The sequence below is a fragment of the Tauraco erythrolophus genome, chromosome 5 (genome assembly GCF_009769465.1).
Source record: "Tauraco erythrolophus isolate bTauEry1 chromosome 5, bTauEry1.pri, whole genome shotgun sequence".
Classification (NCBI taxonomy): Eukaryota; Metazoa; Chordata; class Aves; order Musophagiformes; family Musophagidae; genus Tauraco; species Tauraco erythrolophus.
In genome coordinates this window covers 23,449,973-23,467,000 of record NC_141469.1, presented here as the reverse complement: position 1 = coordinate 23,467,000, position 17,028 = coordinate 23,449,973, and the positions used below count along the sequence as shown (strand labels likewise).

Here is a 17,028-nt window from a genome sequence, read left to right as displayed (position 1 = left end):
AAAGGCTTTTACAGCCTTCTTCAATCCAGGATCAAACATGCCTTTGTTCAGTAGCATTTGCTTTCCTTCCTGATGTGATCTGATGTGATCCCTTAAGCAACACTTCCCCCAAGCTTGTTCTAGTGCATGGAGTTACATCAAAATAAAGGCAGAGACAGCGACACAGACACAGCCCATGATTCAGCAGAGCTTTAAAGGTCAATAATACACTAAACCTGGGTGCAATTAGTATGTGCCAAATAAACCTGAACACGCTGACAAGAATATAAACTGTGCTGGTTTTGGATGGGACAGAATTAACTATTTTCACAGTAGCTAGTACGGGGCTATGTTTTGGATTTGTGCTGGAAACAGTGTTGGTAACACAGGGATGTTTTTGTTACTGCTGAGCGGCGCTCACACAGAGTCAAGGCCTCTTCACCCCACTGAGTAGGGTACCCCACCAGCGAGTAGGCTGGGGGTGCACAGGAGTTGGGAGGGGACACAGCTGGGACAGCTGACCCCAACTGACCAAAGGGATATTCCAGACCATATGGTGTCATGCTCAGCATATAAAGCTGGGGAAGAAGCAGCAAGGGGGGAGGACATCCAGAGTGATTGCGCTTGTCTTCCCAAGTCACCGTTACACCTGAGGGAGCCCTGCTTTCCTGGAGATGGCTGAACATCTGCCTGCCCATGGGAAGCAGCAAAGGAATTCCTTGTTTTGCTTTGCTTGTGTGCATAGCTTTTGATTTCTCTATTAAACTGTCTATATCTCAGCCTACAAGTTTTGTCACTTTTACCCTTCTGATGCTCTCCCCCATCCCACCAGGGGCGAGTGAGCGAGCACCTGTGTGGGGCTTAGTTGCCAGCTGGGGTTAAACCATGACAAAGCACATGGTAAAAGGATTTGCTGAATCAATTGGTTATCATAGCAGAATAGCTGCACCAAAAGCAGAGTGAATGCTGCACACAGCCAGTGAGATTATTTGAAAATAAATAAATAAAGCAGCTTTCATTCCAGCAGCTTTTAACAATCACTTAACAATCACTTTTCACATAGTCATAGGTGTCAACACTCAGATGTGACGGGAGGGACAGACCATGGGAAATGCACTCCATCTGCCCCTGTGCTTCAGATGCAATGCAAGATGTCCAGTTAATTGTGCTCACTTGTTGTGAAAGCAGTTTATCATCACCCAAAGCACTAGGGTCGGCCAGCTGGAGTACGTACTCAGTTGGGAAACCTAACAACATCAGACATCATCATACAGCTGAAGCTGAAAACAGTTTTGTTTGAAGGCTGATCTTCTACGGTGCTCTACATTGTTTATCTGCTATCTTAAAACACAGCAGTTCTGGGATGTATGCAGGGTTGTGGCAGGAAAAGGACAGAAGTTTAGTGCTCCAAACTTGATATAAGTAATTTTTCAGTAGTGACTTTCCCTGACTGCTCACAGTACCACAGGTAACAGAGCAGTTATGAAAGTTCTGTTTCCACCTCACAATACAGTGCTGATAAAGAACACCAAACCTCCTCAAGGCACACAGGACCCTCTTCACCTGAACTGCTTGGATGTGACATGATGGGACCACTTTCAACACCAGTAACAATTCTACTAAGGTGTTATGGTCCAGCTTTGTACAGACTCCAATATAACTACACCAACATTCCCAGAGCTTGCGAAGCATTCCTACCAGTTTCCAGCTCTAAGAGACAGAAAGCAGAAATAGTCTGGTTTAGAGTGACGCTTTCACACCACTTTACGTATTCTGCTTTACACAAGCATGGACTTTGCTCAGGCAGCCAGCTAAGAGGTAGTTTCGGAGAACCTTAGCTCTTCCTTAATGTTTTGAACATACTGAGTGGCAGGACAACAGGAAACAGTTAATAGTCACACAGAGGTTCAAATTGCAGGAAATTTACAGAGTACTTTTTAAAAATACTTCCCAATACCATTAGAAAGTGTGCTGGAGTGCTGGTGTTCTCTATCAGGTTGGGAATTTACCAGCTACTGTGTACTGAATATGCAAAACCTCCAAACGAAACAACCCCTACCACATATTTTAGTTGCCCTTGTCATCTACGTCTTGCCTCCTATTAAGTTTTGAGAGTGACACAAATGGATTCCCATCCACGGAAAAGGATGCAAGCTGCACGTGTGGCTACTCGCAAAAAGTCCTTCATGAACAGCCAACTGCTTTATTGACTATTTATGCAGCACCCAACAAAAAGAGTAAGAGAAAGAGGGGGAAGATGCCAGGCAAAACAAACAGTTCACCCTGAAGGTAGAAGACATATGCGTGTTATTAACATTGAATAGATGTATGACACCAGCCACTGGAAAGGAATCGGTCCACCATATGGAAAGGTGTGGGCATTCATGAGTAACACAGCCCTGCGGTGGGACAGTTGTAACCATTTTTAATATATATTTTTTTTTTTAATTTGGTGACTATCCAGTTTAGGAACTGAACAAGACATTGGCTTCTTAATGTGAAGCTACAAAATCAGTCTACAGTCAGGACAAAATAAAAAGGACAGCAAACAAAGGACATTGGACTTTTTGAGCAGAAGTCCAATGACTTGGAAGTTTTTTCTCGAATAAAGCCATATGGCACAACTGAGAAACCACACACCTACCTCTTCCACACACCATCTGCGCTTGAAACATCTCAAGGGCATACATGCTTTGTGAATACTTTGATAACACTGAAGTCACTTTCTATATGAATAGTAGCCAGTCAAAACTGACTTTTGATTCACTAGTTAGGATATTAGTAGCCAAAGTTTAGCTGTACTAGAAAGGTTTTCCTACTGATTAAGCATTAAAATTGTTTCAACTACTACATCAATTAATATAGCTCTATTACCAGCTGTTTCACAAGAACAGCATAGGACCACGTCGGTGGTTTTGAGTTCATAAATTTTCCAGATCTTTCAGCACATCAGAGTACGAGGAGATGCAACATTACACGAAGGGTAGCTGGTATGCTCAGAAAAAGTGCTTCTTATTTTAGCAAATTTCAGCACAAACACATTCTCTTTAAGTTCTGCACAGTATCCATCACTGAATGGGGATATAAAAATATAATTATTTTTGATATTATTTTCACCTAAAACTATCAGAAAACACTCATATAAGATTTTTTTTTTTTTTTAAGATGCAGGATTCGAACGCTGGACTTAGATGCTACACAAAGCAACAACAGGCATTTTAAAATGCCCAAATATTGTATTTTTTTTACAACTTCTGAAACCTTTTTTTGTTTGTTTTGTGCTTTCTCCTCAATAGTGATTAACACTTATAAAGGAAAACATGAGATTCTGATCTCCAAGACTTGCCAAGCAAAGAGGAGAGGAACGTATGATTTATTTTATGTTGGAACCATTAACTTCTTGTTATCATTTTTTATTTTATAAGCTAGAGCACTCAGACTGTCAAAAGCTGTTAGCTTTATCATTATTGATTCTGTGAAAACAAGTAAATCTAACCTGATTTTCACTGTACTTGATGTTCCTATAGCTTTGCTCAGAGGTACTGGACTAAAAGCTCAGACAAGAGGCATGCAGATGTTGGGATATTTAACCTTTCAGAGTTACATGCTGCTGCCAAAAGTAGGGAGCCTGTAGTTTGTTCCAGTTAGGAATAAAGGCCATTGACAAACCCAGATTATTTCTTTGATGCTGTCCTTACTGTTTGTTAAGAAAAAAATCAAAACATAACAATCCACACAAAATCCCATTTTTTGGCAACACTTTTTGCAGCAAGTCAGAGAGGTCATTTGTTTGTAGGATGTGGAAGTAAGCACCTTTCAAAATTAAACCCTTGAAAATATTCCCTGGAAATATACTGGGCTGCTTTGGCTCTCCTGGCATGTCCTTCTCTTATGCTTGGTTTCTTTCTCTATCTAGCTCAGCCTCATCCACAACACCCACCAAAGCCTTCCACACAGAGAGTAGCCCAGTGGTCTTTGTTTTGCTGGGTGGTTTGGAGATTGCTATCAATGCTTAGGGAAGTCTGTTTCTTTGTAACTACTCTAAATGATGGTGTAGTGACACCCACCCTTTTCAGCTAACAAAAATGCCACCTCCCCCAACTCAACAGCAGCAAGTTCCGGTCCCAGAAACCACTCCAAGCGACAGAAAACCTGGACTCTCAAATGTGTTCTACTCACCAACTGACTGAGCAGCCCTGGAAAAGGCATTTTCCCTGTGCATGCCCCTGTCTCTCCACAAACTCCTTGTATCGTTTACTGAGGCAGGCAGGTTTCCTCACCATATGTTTATATGTTATTTCTGACAGTGACTTTGTAAAAGAATCCTTCAAGAAAACAGACGTTTGCCTCAGATCATCATCCTCGCTATTTTTACCACAGGAGGGTCAAGACGACTCAACCACACTTGCCATTTTAAGTTCATCCCCACAAGTTTCTTGTCACTCGATAGGAAATTACAGCACTAAAACTTCTACGCAAACATCAGATTGGCTGGGTCACCACCTGCTTCCAGCTGCAAAAAACGTAGTGTCAAGAGAAATACCTACTTCACCGTAGAGCTCCGCGCAGTACTCAAGGCACAACGAGCAGGTTTGGAAGTGGAAGCTCAACTTGAGAATTGGACGGCTGCTTTTTCTGCACACAACCAGCAACCCAATCGAAGCTGTCAACAAAACCTCTTTACATGTACCCAAAGGTGATCAAAGTCCAAGCGGATACACTCAAGAGCGCCAGTTGGGGAAAAACAAGAGCCAAAGACACCCTCCTCAGTCAATAAATAAACGGGATCTGAAATTGGAAAATGACTAATGCTCTTTATTCACACTTCCTCATGCCCCAAACAATCCACAACCTGACTCCAATTTATCCCTTTTCCCACGCTTTCTTCCACTGCTTAGCTTGCCCTCTCCTGCCCTAGATGATTAATGCCTGAAATCCACACACATCTATGCCTTACAGTGAGTTTATTTTTGCCTTGGCTGTAGCTAGCCCCACAAAGCCACTTCTGTCTTTAATTTAAAGACAATTAAAGGGTTCAATTTAAATTAAGACGCAACAGAGCTAATCGAGTCTGCTAACTGGGATATCGGAAGCAACCTAACCACATGAATAGGCAGCTCTTCTTCCAGACTCATTTTCCAGAGGGAAAGGCATAGGCACCCTGCTACAACATGCAGAGCAGATGTCCTCTAAGGCACAGAGGCTTGAACAAATCGCCTGAATGCACTGGGCTGCATGAAAGACAGTAGTATTACGACCAGAAATAAGTTGGGCAATATAAGCCAACCAAACCCATGTTTCTAAAGCCAGCCTGGACGTCACGCTGGCGGAACACAGCTCAGGGGGCTTCAGTCATTTCGAGAATTACTTTGTCACCAACGAAAAACATCTCCCCAGCAATCTTTGGTCATCAGAGGATATTAATAGATGTTGATATTCTCATAACAGATGACCTCCTTTGAGTGCTCAGCTAACCACTGAAAACCACTACTCAGGCAAACGGAGCCAGCGTAGGCAGCGGGCTGGCGGGCCTGCCCCCACAGCGCAGCCCGGCCCACGTGGAACCCGTGAATAAGGGACCTGTGTACACCGTGTGGGTTGCAATTCTGGTAGGAAAGTCGAGGCATTTAGTGCTTCACCCTTTATTTTCTGTCTGTGCCAATCTGCAAGCAATTTAGGTGTTTTACCCCACCTCACTGAGCTAAAGGAAGAATTATAACCTGGTTTAGCTCCACTGGCAATGGGTGGAGATTTGAGTACTCAAAAAAATCGTCTGTATTAAATGATTCGTCCTTACTCAGACTTGCAAGTAAATAAGACTAAGATTTCAACTACAGAAGGAAGAATTAAAAGTTATCAAAGTTCTGATCCCAGCACCACAATTTGTTTGGGTTTTCCCCCTCCATTACGCTGCAAGAGATTTAGGTACTGGCACAATACAATAACTTAGCACAGGCAGCAGAAACCATGGGCTACTGTTTTACCCTTGAAGCTTTCTTTCTCATTCTGGAGTTGAAATCTGATTGTTAGATGGAAAACAGAAAACCTTCATGTTAACCGCAGCTCCAAAGCCTGTAAGTGTTGCTTTGAGACCATTTCCTAGAGTCAGCAGAACTGGCACCCAACAGGCAGAACACTTTGGCGGTAACAGCAGCTCCTACCTGACTCCACTTTATGTCTATAAGGGTAACACAGACACGGCCAGGGCATCCTCACGCCCTTCTCGAGTTCAGTGCTAGATGTCTTGCAGCAACGGGCTGGTGTTATGCCTACACCGACCTGGGATGGAAGTCAGAGCGACACAGAGCAGCATCAAGTGGCTTTGCCCAAAGCTAAACACAGGCCCAGAGTGGAAATTCCACACACAGAACAGAAACTTACTAGTAAAACATTTTAACAAATGTAACAATATTTCAACAACAACAAAAAAACCCCACTCGGTTGCAGATGTTCAGAAGCCTTCTAAAGAAACAAGAGCACTTACAAGACTGAAGAAACCAGACTGGCTTGTCTTCAGTGTTTGTGTCTACATGGCCGAAAACCTCTGCTCTTCAGCCCCGGGTGCCCCGACTGGTCCTGCATTGCCTGACTGTACATCGCTGCATGCATTCTGAGCTCTCTTTCCATGTGAGTCAACTAATTTTTGTAACACAAAACTCTGCTGTGGGGATAACTTGCTATTTCAACAGGTTCAAATGGAGGCAGTAATTAGACAAGACTGCTGTATAATGCAATGACAGGGAAAAAACGCACATGGCCCTCGCATAAAGGAGGCAAATCCAAGAGGTATTCCAGGCCTACGCCACACGCCCACAGAATGGGCTTAAAAACACGTAACACATCCTTCTCTAAGAAAAAACCTCAAACCCCACACTAACACAGATAGCTCTGGGCCAGGCTAAGGGTTTTGCAGCACAGATGCAGCCAGGCCACGACAGAGAGGAGTTAACCATAGAATGGTTTGGGTTGGAAAAGACTTTCAAGATCATCTAGTTCCAACACCCCTGCCACGGCCAGGGACGCCTTCCACTACACTAGGTTGCTCAAAGCCTCATCCAACCTGGCCTTGAACACCTCCAGGGATGGGGCAGCCACAACTTCTCTGGGCAACCTCTTCCAGTGCCTCACCACCCTCAGAGTGAACAATTTCTTCCTTAGATCTAATCTAAATCTCCCCTCTTTCAGTTTAAAGCCATTGCCCCTTGTCCTACCACTACATGCCCTTGTCAAAAGCCCCTCTCCAACTTTCTTGTAGCCCCTTTCAGCACTGCAAGGCTGCTGGAAGGTCTGCCCGGAGCCTTCTCTTCTCCAGGCTGAACAACTATCTCAGCCTGTCTTCATTAGGATTCTCCTAATCCCAAGAAATATGGCCGTTAGACATTCCACACCTCAACACCAGGGAAACAGGGACAGATGCTTCTCTCCACAGCTGAAGTCTATGCTCAGTCTCCCAAGGCTTTGGTGTTACTGTTGTGCAGTGGTTTTCAGGCACTTGGAAAGACCATTCCAGAATATGAATAAAAACCACACAAAGCAGCCCAAAACAGAAGAACAGAGCAAGAAGTTGATTTAATTTGAAAAACAAATAATGAAAAAACCCAAACGAATAAAGCAGAGATGTCATTTCAAAGAAAACTTGATGCAAGAGCTGCAGCACTTGCATCTGATGTACAGTGAGCTGCAAAAGAATTATTTATAAAGCCCAATGACATGGATTCTTCTATTGCTAAAGTGATAAAGTAAGATAAGCCGCTGCTTTGACAGCTTCACTGTCGGCCTTCAGCGTTCAAACTTTTGATGTCTGAAGTTTAAGGCAAAAGATTTTTAGATTCCATTTTCTTTCCAGGATGTTATCATATGAAAAAGAAATAACAAAAGTTGAAAAGTTCAGGCCTGTCAATTCTGCATTTGCAAAACCATTGAACACAACTAGCTCGAACAGCGTGTTTACCCACCGATCTGAGCCCAAGAGGCTTTCTACAAGCTGCAAAACAAGAAAAGCTGAAGAAAGTGCAACTAGCCCCTATCAAGACATCACACAGATGTGTGCTCACTGTTTCTCACCTACTGCAGACCAAAAAGACACTTCGACCTCCACTGCAAACTCAAGCTAAGCAAGGCCCACTTTTATCAATACTTCAGCAGAAACCTTGAACACTTAACCCACACTCTGAAAGTAGAAGGAACCCAGTTAAGTGAATCATCGTGATATAATCTCTCTAGTAATAATGATAATTATGTGTGAAGTTTCACCAGAAAAGGGAGTGAGGCTCGCAAGGTGTAGAAAGATATTATTTATCACCATATCCTTGTCTACAATCACACCACAGAAGTGTAGCTATTAACTGTAGATCCAACAGAGGACTCGTCAACAACCTGCTAGCAGTAAGACAAAACGCTGCAGTTTGGGGTGATTCCCAGCTAATCAGCTTGACTCTGACCATGATCTGGATGGCTTCTTGGAAAAAAAAATCCAGATTTTGCAGAGATTACATTGGGGACTTAATGCTTCCCACTGATTTGAAATAAACCAATACTTTACTGCAGCTTCTTATTCTAGTGCAAGGTGCACATTCTGTTTACCCAAATTTAACCTGCAGGAAATACAAAAGGCAGTTTCTAGGAAGTACGTGAAGAATATGTGATGCACTGCTGGCACAACAAACTGCTGTGATGCACCACAGGAGGAGGCAGACACTTCAGCTAGAGGTAAATGGTATCTAGAGACAAGTGATGCAGTACAGAGAGAAGCTGGACAGTCAAATAGATTATAGTCAAGCTGTAAATAATTCACAGTCAGCAAAACTGAAAAACTTCCTTCAGGAGCCAGCTGCACCCCTTCACCAACCTTAACATCTGCTGTTAAGGTCCATTTCAGCATTTGCAAGATGAACTGAAGCGAGTGTTACCTGCTGCCCAGTCTTCTGCCTGCTGCACTCTCCTCTGGGCCATCAGCCGGTTTCCCATGTTCCTCCGGCGCCTCGGCATCCCATCTCCCCGCTCCTCGGCATGGGCCCGAGGTCTGGCTGCCACTGCCACATTTTGCTGGTGTTCCTCATCAGCTGCAGAAGGGAAATAAAACCGATGAGAGATTTGCAACCTCTGCTTGCTGCGGTTGTCCAGTCAACTTTTGCACTCAGCAGTGCAATACCAGCGCTGTTTTCCAAATGAGAGAGAGAATGCCTCCCCACTTGCATGTGTTTTTCTTCCTGCATGGCAGCAGATACGTGCAAGTTGCTTTCCCCATGACTAGGTGGGATCATGCACTGGAAGCTTCTTATTTGTGCACAGTGCAACGGAAATTTTACCCTGACAGCAGTCTCTTTTGCAGTAGTGTATAGATCATCATACAGAAAAAGCTATAGCTATGTGCTGCTAGTGTTATTTGATCTGACAGAGCCCACATCCTCCAAAAAACCCCCCAAAATCACCACACCACAAAACAAAGACCCTCAACTCAAGTGCTCAAAACACGTTCTTATTTAATCTAAACTGATAATCTGTTTTTCCCTTATGCCAGAAAACAATTCTCTTTATCTGGCAGGACTAGAGGTCTAATCATTTCTGAGTTACCAAAAGGAAAGGACCCAGAATTGCTTTTTTTCCCTTCTAAAGTATTCTGATTTTTTATTTTATTTTTTTATTTTGTACTTGTGTAACTTAGAAGTAGATTAATCTGAATTCAAACCTCAGAGCATGCGTGTTTCAGCATGGAATATGTAAGTCTAATGATTTCATTAGATATGAAATAAGGACTACAAATTACAGCCCTAACAAATACAGGGTAACTTCACTCTACCATGCTGATTTAAACTGCAGGTCTCCCAACAAACACATGCAGAGGAAGACAGAACACCAAAGGTCACTGCAGCTCTCACTGCCATCCTCTCTGCATATGCTGCAGTTATTAATTAAGATCTGACAAATGAAGAATATCATAACAGAAGAGCAGCTGGGAGACAGCATTGGAGCAAGCGACTGACCAGTAGGCTCACGTCAGAAGTTCTCCATAGAAAACCCTCCTCCAGGTTTTGCTTTGAGACATCCATGATCCTGTTGCTAACAACTACGGTAGTCATGCTGAAACAATCAGATAATGGTAAAATATCATCATCCTTGATACCTGCTTTGCATATTCTGTTGATAACCGTAACTGATATTTGGGTATGTTGTTACTTGCACAATCCTGCAAAGTATTAACTACTATGCCTTAATTCAGGTAAATATTCAAATGGTCTCATGGAAAGCTACAAAACTACTCATTTAAACAAACTCAGGATACTTTTTTTTTTGTGCTTTGCTGGATTATATTGTGCCCCAGCAGGAGCACAAAACGCCTTCCACACTCCACCAAGTCTTCAGCATCCTCTGATCCAAATAATGCCTTCCTAAAAAAACTACTATTAGCATATCTACAATCAGAAAATAAGATTCATTATGACTACATCTACATGAGGATCAAAGGTGTGCTTGCAGCTCATCTCAGTGTATCTCAACTAGCTTCAAAGCAGCTAACTTTGGTACTGATAACAAAACAGCTGCAGCAGCACCGAGCTCAGCACAGGCTGCAAAGCAGAGGATCTGGAGAAGCATTTGGCCAAAGCCACTCGCGGTTCAGGATTGCTGCAACAATGATGTTAGCAGTCTCCCAGCAAACTCCAGCTCTAACACGCACCCTGACATTTTGAATTGAGTCACTGCACTATCATGCTGCTGTCACCCTCTTGTTCTCATCCACTCCTGCCATCTGTGGACCAAGCCAGGTCTCTAATAAATTACAGAATGTAGGCTCTGGGGATCCGATCGTTTTCCTTCAAGACTTGCCCAGTTTTATTTATAGCACGATAATTCTTATTTTGAATGGTACAGAACATGCTATAGGAAAGCATTACACTGCACAGGCAGAACAGCAGATCACTTACAGGGACACTACTCAACGCCAAAAAGACTTAGTCTGCAAAAAGACTTTTTCTACAAATGCAGTATTTCTCCTCATAAGTTCTTGAGACACACCGCAATTCGAACCTTAGCAGCCTTTCACCTGAAAGCTTCGGCGTGTCTGTCTCAGTAACTTCCAGAGGTGGTCCTGCACAGCGGATCAGCTGTGCAGTTCTGGCGCTCATTCACTCTGGGGCTTGTTTTTGGGTCTTGTCGTCCTGCGAAACAGAGACTGCTCTGCATTTTGTGAAAGAGGAATCTATTTATAAGCCACGTATTCATTTCAAACCGAAGTGCTTAACCCTCACAGAGACAGAATCATAGAATGCTTTGGGTTGGAAGGCACCTTGCTTCCAACATGTGAACCAAGCTATCCTGCTTTTTCAATTTAATTCTCTACAGAAGACACGGTAATTCCTCAAAGTTGACCAGTGTTAACAGGGCTCAGAAAGTTGTAAAACCCCCACAAAACATGACCCATATGATGGTCAAACACACAAGGCAGCTGTTGGACAACACTTTGGTCAGATCTCCAAAACATTCAGACAAACAACTGAAGACATCTATACACTTTGGATTATCATTTAGTAGGAAAAGATATGCCTTAATGCAGCTTTTTCTTCCCCCCTCCCCTATAGTTCCATTCGCAGGGCATTCAGCTGGACAGTTATTTGAGAAACCTGAATGTTGGTCCTTGCATTTCTTCCCATCCTTCACACAGGGGAAGAGAAAATAATCATCTACTCTGCCTGCAGCACGCTTACACCTGGTTGGTTTTTCAGGGGTCAATGATTTGGCTCTGTGGCTCAAGACACATCATTTATTTCAGTACCTAGAAACATAGATGTCTTTCCCTCTGAACTGGAAGTATCGTAGATTGACCAGAGCTGCGCACGGAGAGGTGCGACTGGCGGTTTCAAAGAATACAGAGAATATGTTTAAAAACCCGCTTGCTCTTGTTCTTGGAACCGGGTTGACTGTCAGATTTGGGGTCAAGAATAGTTTTCTCTGGGGTCTGACCCTGTGGGTTTTTTCACCTCCTCCTGCAGCACAGGGTGTGGTTTGGCCACTGTACTTATCTGAAAACATCTCTTCATTTTCCTGTAGCTGCAGAGGTCTCAGACAGAAGTGGCACCCCAGGCTAGCCAGTTCATGCAGAGATTAGTCACACAAGGACTAATTAGACTTGATATAGAGCCATCTGGGTGAAACTCAATGACCAACATCACACAGGTGAGACAAGCTGATCCAAGAGTTGCTCGATGGCTTGCAGAATGGCAGGCCAGAAGACATTAATTAGCTAAAGCCCTCAAATTAACTGGCAATACAGACAAAAAATTAAACAGATGTCTGGAAGACAGACATGGGTTTAATTTGTATTTCAAGCTTTATGTCCTCTGGTTTCTCACTCAGCCTTTCAAAAACCAGACAATACTTCTTTTCTGGGGAGAGCAGGTTTACTTCTGTGCTGACATAGCAGCTCTGTCTCTGCATTTTCAGAAACATCAGCACAGTGCAGAGGCAGCAACGGAGATGATTTCATCTGACTCGTCAGCCAGCGCACAACAGCAACTATCTCCTTCCCAAAGAGGAAGGCAGCAGAACTCTGCTCTGAAAACAGAGCTCTTTCCTAAACTGGATGTGAAGCACCACTGTTACATCACTGCAAAGAATACTATGAAATCTTTCAGAGCCCAGCCCTTGCAGGGGGTTGGAACTAGATGATCTTTAAGGTCCCTTCCATCCCAAACCATTCTACGGTTCTTGGGACCTAATTTTACACCCTCCATCCCTCAGGTGGAAATCTGCTCCTTTACAAAGCTTTGCAAATTTCCACTCGCTCAGAGCAAAGACATTTCTGCTTGAGAAGCAATCCTTTGCCTATCACAGCACATTATCTTCAGTTACATCAGATAAGGGAGTCCATCAGGGTAACACCTAGGCTGGCAAGCTTCGAGGCAGTCCAGCAAGTCACAGCTACCAGTTTGTGAGCTGCTGTAGCAATGCAGAGAGAGCTCCACCTACTGCGTCCTCACACATTAGAGGTACTTCCCACCAAGATGGCAGCATCCAGCATCTTCTAACTTTGTGCTAAACTAACCTGTGGAATTCAATGAGAGTGATCCAAAACGCAATAGGTGGGAAGTCTGCTTGGCTTCCTCGAGGAGGTGCTTTTGCCTAGTATGGCTTATCACATTAAGGCTGTTCACAAACAGATATGCCAACCTTGTACGCATGCCAGCAATGCTACACTGTTTTTTTTTTTCCTATTCTCAGCAGAACAAGTCCAGGCATGATATTGCTAGAACCACCACGTGCTCCAAATGACCTTACAAAGGAAATACAAAGTTACAGGATTTATCTCTTCTGATCATTAGCTCCCTTCGTTATCAAGTCTTGAACATTTTCAAAAGGGCAATTTCCCAAGAGAAACCATAAAGAGAAGCTGCTGCCCCTACATCCAGATGTTAAAAAGGAAAGGTGAGCACTGCCTACCAGTTCTCTACGTCAAGAGTTCCTGGTTACAAATCCTTTCTGTGAGACCACACAGATTTACTATAATTGTAGCAGCTTCCATTTTCCACATCAGAAAAAGGAGCAGAAAAGCAAATTCCTGTTTAAGAGTGAATTTTGCAGATATTAAATACACCACAGCCCCAATGGTTCTGAAAAATAATTTCTGTTGTGTAAGAAGAACAAAGTCATCCCCACAATTTGAAATTCTGTAAAGGATTTTATAACGACAGAAATAAGTATACTAAGGCAGAAATTATCTTAAACTACAATTAAAAAGCAAGGCCAACGTGGAAGCGTCTAAAAGATGCCACCGAAAAAGAGACTTCAAAATGATTACATTATCATGAATGTAAACTAACTTTAACCAAGCTTCTCAAAAACATTATTAAAGCTTTTTGAGAATTCAGATCATTTAAAACAAATATTTGAGTTTCCAGCTTGTCAAAACTTTGTACGCTGAAAAAGAAAACCTCCCAAGCCCCATAGCTCCTGATTTACCTAAGTCATGATACCAGTCAAGTTCAGGAAATTATCTATCATGAGCAGTCTCATTTCTCCAGGACACACATCACGCACCTTTACCAAAAGCTCAGCTCTAACTAGAAGTCTGAATGAAATCCCATCAGTTTCCAAGCTATTGAGAAAGAAAGATTTAGACCAGGTCTATATAAGAAAAAGTGTGAGAGAAACGTGTTGGAAATTTTATTTATTATCAACAATATCTGCTTTTATCACAAAGTCCTTACCAGCATATGCTCTTGCATTGGCATGACTGTGTTTATAGTAGAGGCGTTTTTTTTTTTAATCTTAAAAAAACTTATCAAAGCTACCTCCCTCCTCCCAAAAAGAAAAACAAACAAAAAAATCCAACCCCAAAACACCCCAAATCCTGGAACTGATGTTGTTGCATTGACAAAGTTCAGCGTTTGTCCTGGCTAAACATCTGAATTCCAGACCCCGCAGCTAAACAACCTCCCTTCGTCCACTTTGAGAACACAACAAGGATGATAAGTTCCCAGCTGCATCTTCCCGGAACATCCAACTCGCCCCCACACAAGGTCGCTTCCCACCACGGTTTCCCGCTGCCGCAGCTGCTGGGCAGCAAGAAAGGAGAGAGAAGGAGAAGAGCTGGAAGTGCTGTATCATCTGCCCGTTCCCAGGACGGGGCTGCGCAACACCACACCTAAACCCTCCCAGCGCCAGGCGAGGCGGGAAAGAAGCAGAAGCGGGCGATTTCTGGGAAATACAGGTAAAGGAGGCTGTCAGAGGCTGGAGAGGGGCCGGCCTGCCTTACGGGTCTCACGCCTGACAGGAGGATTGACCAGGGAGGCCCGGAGGTGACGACCCGCCCGCGGGCCCGGCTGAGCTGTCACCTCGCACCGCTGATTTCACTCCCCGTTTGCAGGACGAGCCGGAGGGACACCTTCCCGCCCAGCCCCAGAGCGGGAACCCAGCCAGGCTTCCCACCCCGCGGCAAACCCGCTGCTCCTCACCCCGGGACCGCCTCGGGCCGGGAAGCGGGCCCGGCCCGGCAGCACCAGGCCTGGGCGCCGCCCGGGGCTCTCCCCCGGGGCCTGAGGGGCGACCCGGCGGGCGGACGCCAGGGATCCCGGGGGAACCACCGGGACACCCCCCCCCGCCACAGTGGCTCCCCCTCAGGGGAAGGCGCCCCCCTCGTGGTTTCCATGGAGACGCCCCCCCCCCCCCCCCCCCGAGGTCCCCGCCCCTCCCCCGCGCGCCGGCCCCGCTGAGAGCAGAGGCGGGCCCGGCCGAGCGCGCCCCGCCGGCACGGGGCAGTGAGAGGAGGACCCACCTGCCCTCGCCTGGCTACGGAGGCGGGTGGCGAAGAAGAGGAGGACGGCGAGGAGCACGGCGGCGGCGGCGAGCAGCGCCGCGTCCATCCTGCGGCCCTCCCGCAGCGCCGGCCCGGCCCCGCCCACGCTGCCCGCAGCGGGGACGGCGCTCGGTGCGTCCCACCCCTCCTGGCCGCAAGGCCCCCGAGCGCGGGCTGCCCGCTGGCTGCCTGCAACGGCGCGGCGCTGAGGCGGGCGCGGCGGGGCCGAGCCGGCGCGGCGGGGGACAGCCCGTGCGGGGAGAGGGCCTGGCGGCGGGGCCGCGGCCGTGAGGGAGCGCGGCCCGCGGGGCGGGCGGTGAGGGGGGTGGCGGGGCTGCGTCTGCCGCCGGTGCTCCCGGAAGGGGCGTTGAAAGGCGGAATTAAAATCTGTGAGGTAAAGGCGCCCGTGAGCGCCGCGCCGGTAGGTCTCGGCGTGAGGGGCGGCCGCTGAGGCGTTTCCCTCAGCAGCGCGGGCGGAGCGGGCAGTAGGTCGGCCCACGCGTGGCGGTACCCTCAGCCGTGACCCTGCTGCACCGAAGGACGTGCCCCTCGTGCTGGCTGGCAGGGCGTCCCTGGCAATGGTGCTTAAGCTACACCTATGAGTAATTTGTACTCTTAGCGTTGCAGTCCCTGGTGCGTGGGCACGGAATCAAGCTGAAAGCCGCCTGGCTCCGCAGCACATCAGGCAGCTGGAGAAACGATGCCCTGACGTGGCCTGAACCGAAGCAAGTGTGCCCCTGGCAGAATTGGAGAGGCTGACCCTGAGCTGGCCCAAAGCCGTCTTGCGTAGTCAGCTGGCTTAATTGGTAAAAATGCAGGAAACCAAGCTGCCCTGAGGAAAGCTGGTTTATTTAAAAATCAGATTTGCATTGGTCTGTGCAGAGCCAGTGCGAGGTGGGTGGGCTTTGGCTGTCGATTGATAATTGCTTTAAGCTGATCTAATGCTGGTGTCCAGCCCAGTGGAGGATCTGCCTCCTGTTGCTTCCGTTTTGCTTGTAGCAATGCTCCATGACTCTGCAGTGGGCCAGAGCAGGGAACTAATTTTTTTTTTTTTTTTTCCAGGATTTGTTTTTCAGCCAGATCAGAACATGTATCAGCACCGAAAGATGCTGCAGGAACTTGCAGCTGGGAGTGGAGAACAAACTCCCCCCCTCCCTTTTGGGTGGTCACCCACCATTAGATCTGAAACTGTTTGTCGGGCTCTGCCTCAGTCCTGTGAGGGAGGGAAAAAGTATTTTAGTTTTGACTCGTTTCGACTTGCCTTGTGGTCGTAAAGTTCTGACTGATTTAGTGCTTTCTTGCTTTGCAGATCTCTTTAGTGTGGCCTTTTAAAGCACTGTTTGCTGTTGGGGGAAATGTTTTAATAAATTGGAAATGGAAATTAGAGACTACTGGGCATCTAGACATGATCAAAAGAACTGTGTTAGCTAATTAGTCATTACTGTGGACCGCACAGCTGCCTGTGTGCATACCATCATGAGCTTGAGCTGAATTCAGATCTGCCTGCCACAGAAAAAACAGCTTCTACTGAGAAATTTGCTTAGTCTTAGCAATGTAGAACCAGCGACACAATGGGAAGTTCTCAAAAAGGAACTGAACTACAGACTGGGTATTTTATTACAAAGTTTTATTTTTAGTAACGATTTGTCAAATCTCATTTTGGAAATCAATGACAGCGCCCTTTTGTTCATGTTTTGCACAAACTGTGTTGTCTGTGGTCTGTTTCTGTCTCAGCAGGTTAGTCTGGTGTGGTCAGAAAG

General features: G+C 45.7%; 1 protein-coding gene across 3 annotated transcripts in view; it reads right to left on the bottom strand.

The window, feature by feature from the left end:
- DDRGK1 (DDRGK domain containing 1) overlaps positions 1-15,347 on the bottom strand; it is a 41,525-nt gene extending 26,178 nt beyond the window's left edge. The window contains exons 1-2 of one of the 3 annotated variants that reach the window (XM_086611879.1): positions 15,248-15,347; positions 8,874-9,041 (exon numbers count right to left, since the gene is read on the bottom strand). In XM_086611879.1, the coding sequence (XP_086468005.1) occupies positions 8,874-9,041; positions 15,248-15,335 (256 nt within the window). In that variant the 5' untranslated portion in view covers positions 15,336-15,347. Of the gene's footprint in view, positions 1-8,873; positions 9,042-11,020; positions 11,128-15,247 lie in introns of those variants that run through there. The other 2 variants (XM_086611878.1, XM_086611880.1) reach the window with 2 other exon arrangements.
- Between the last annotated feature and the right edge of the window lie 1,681 nt (positions 15,348-17,028).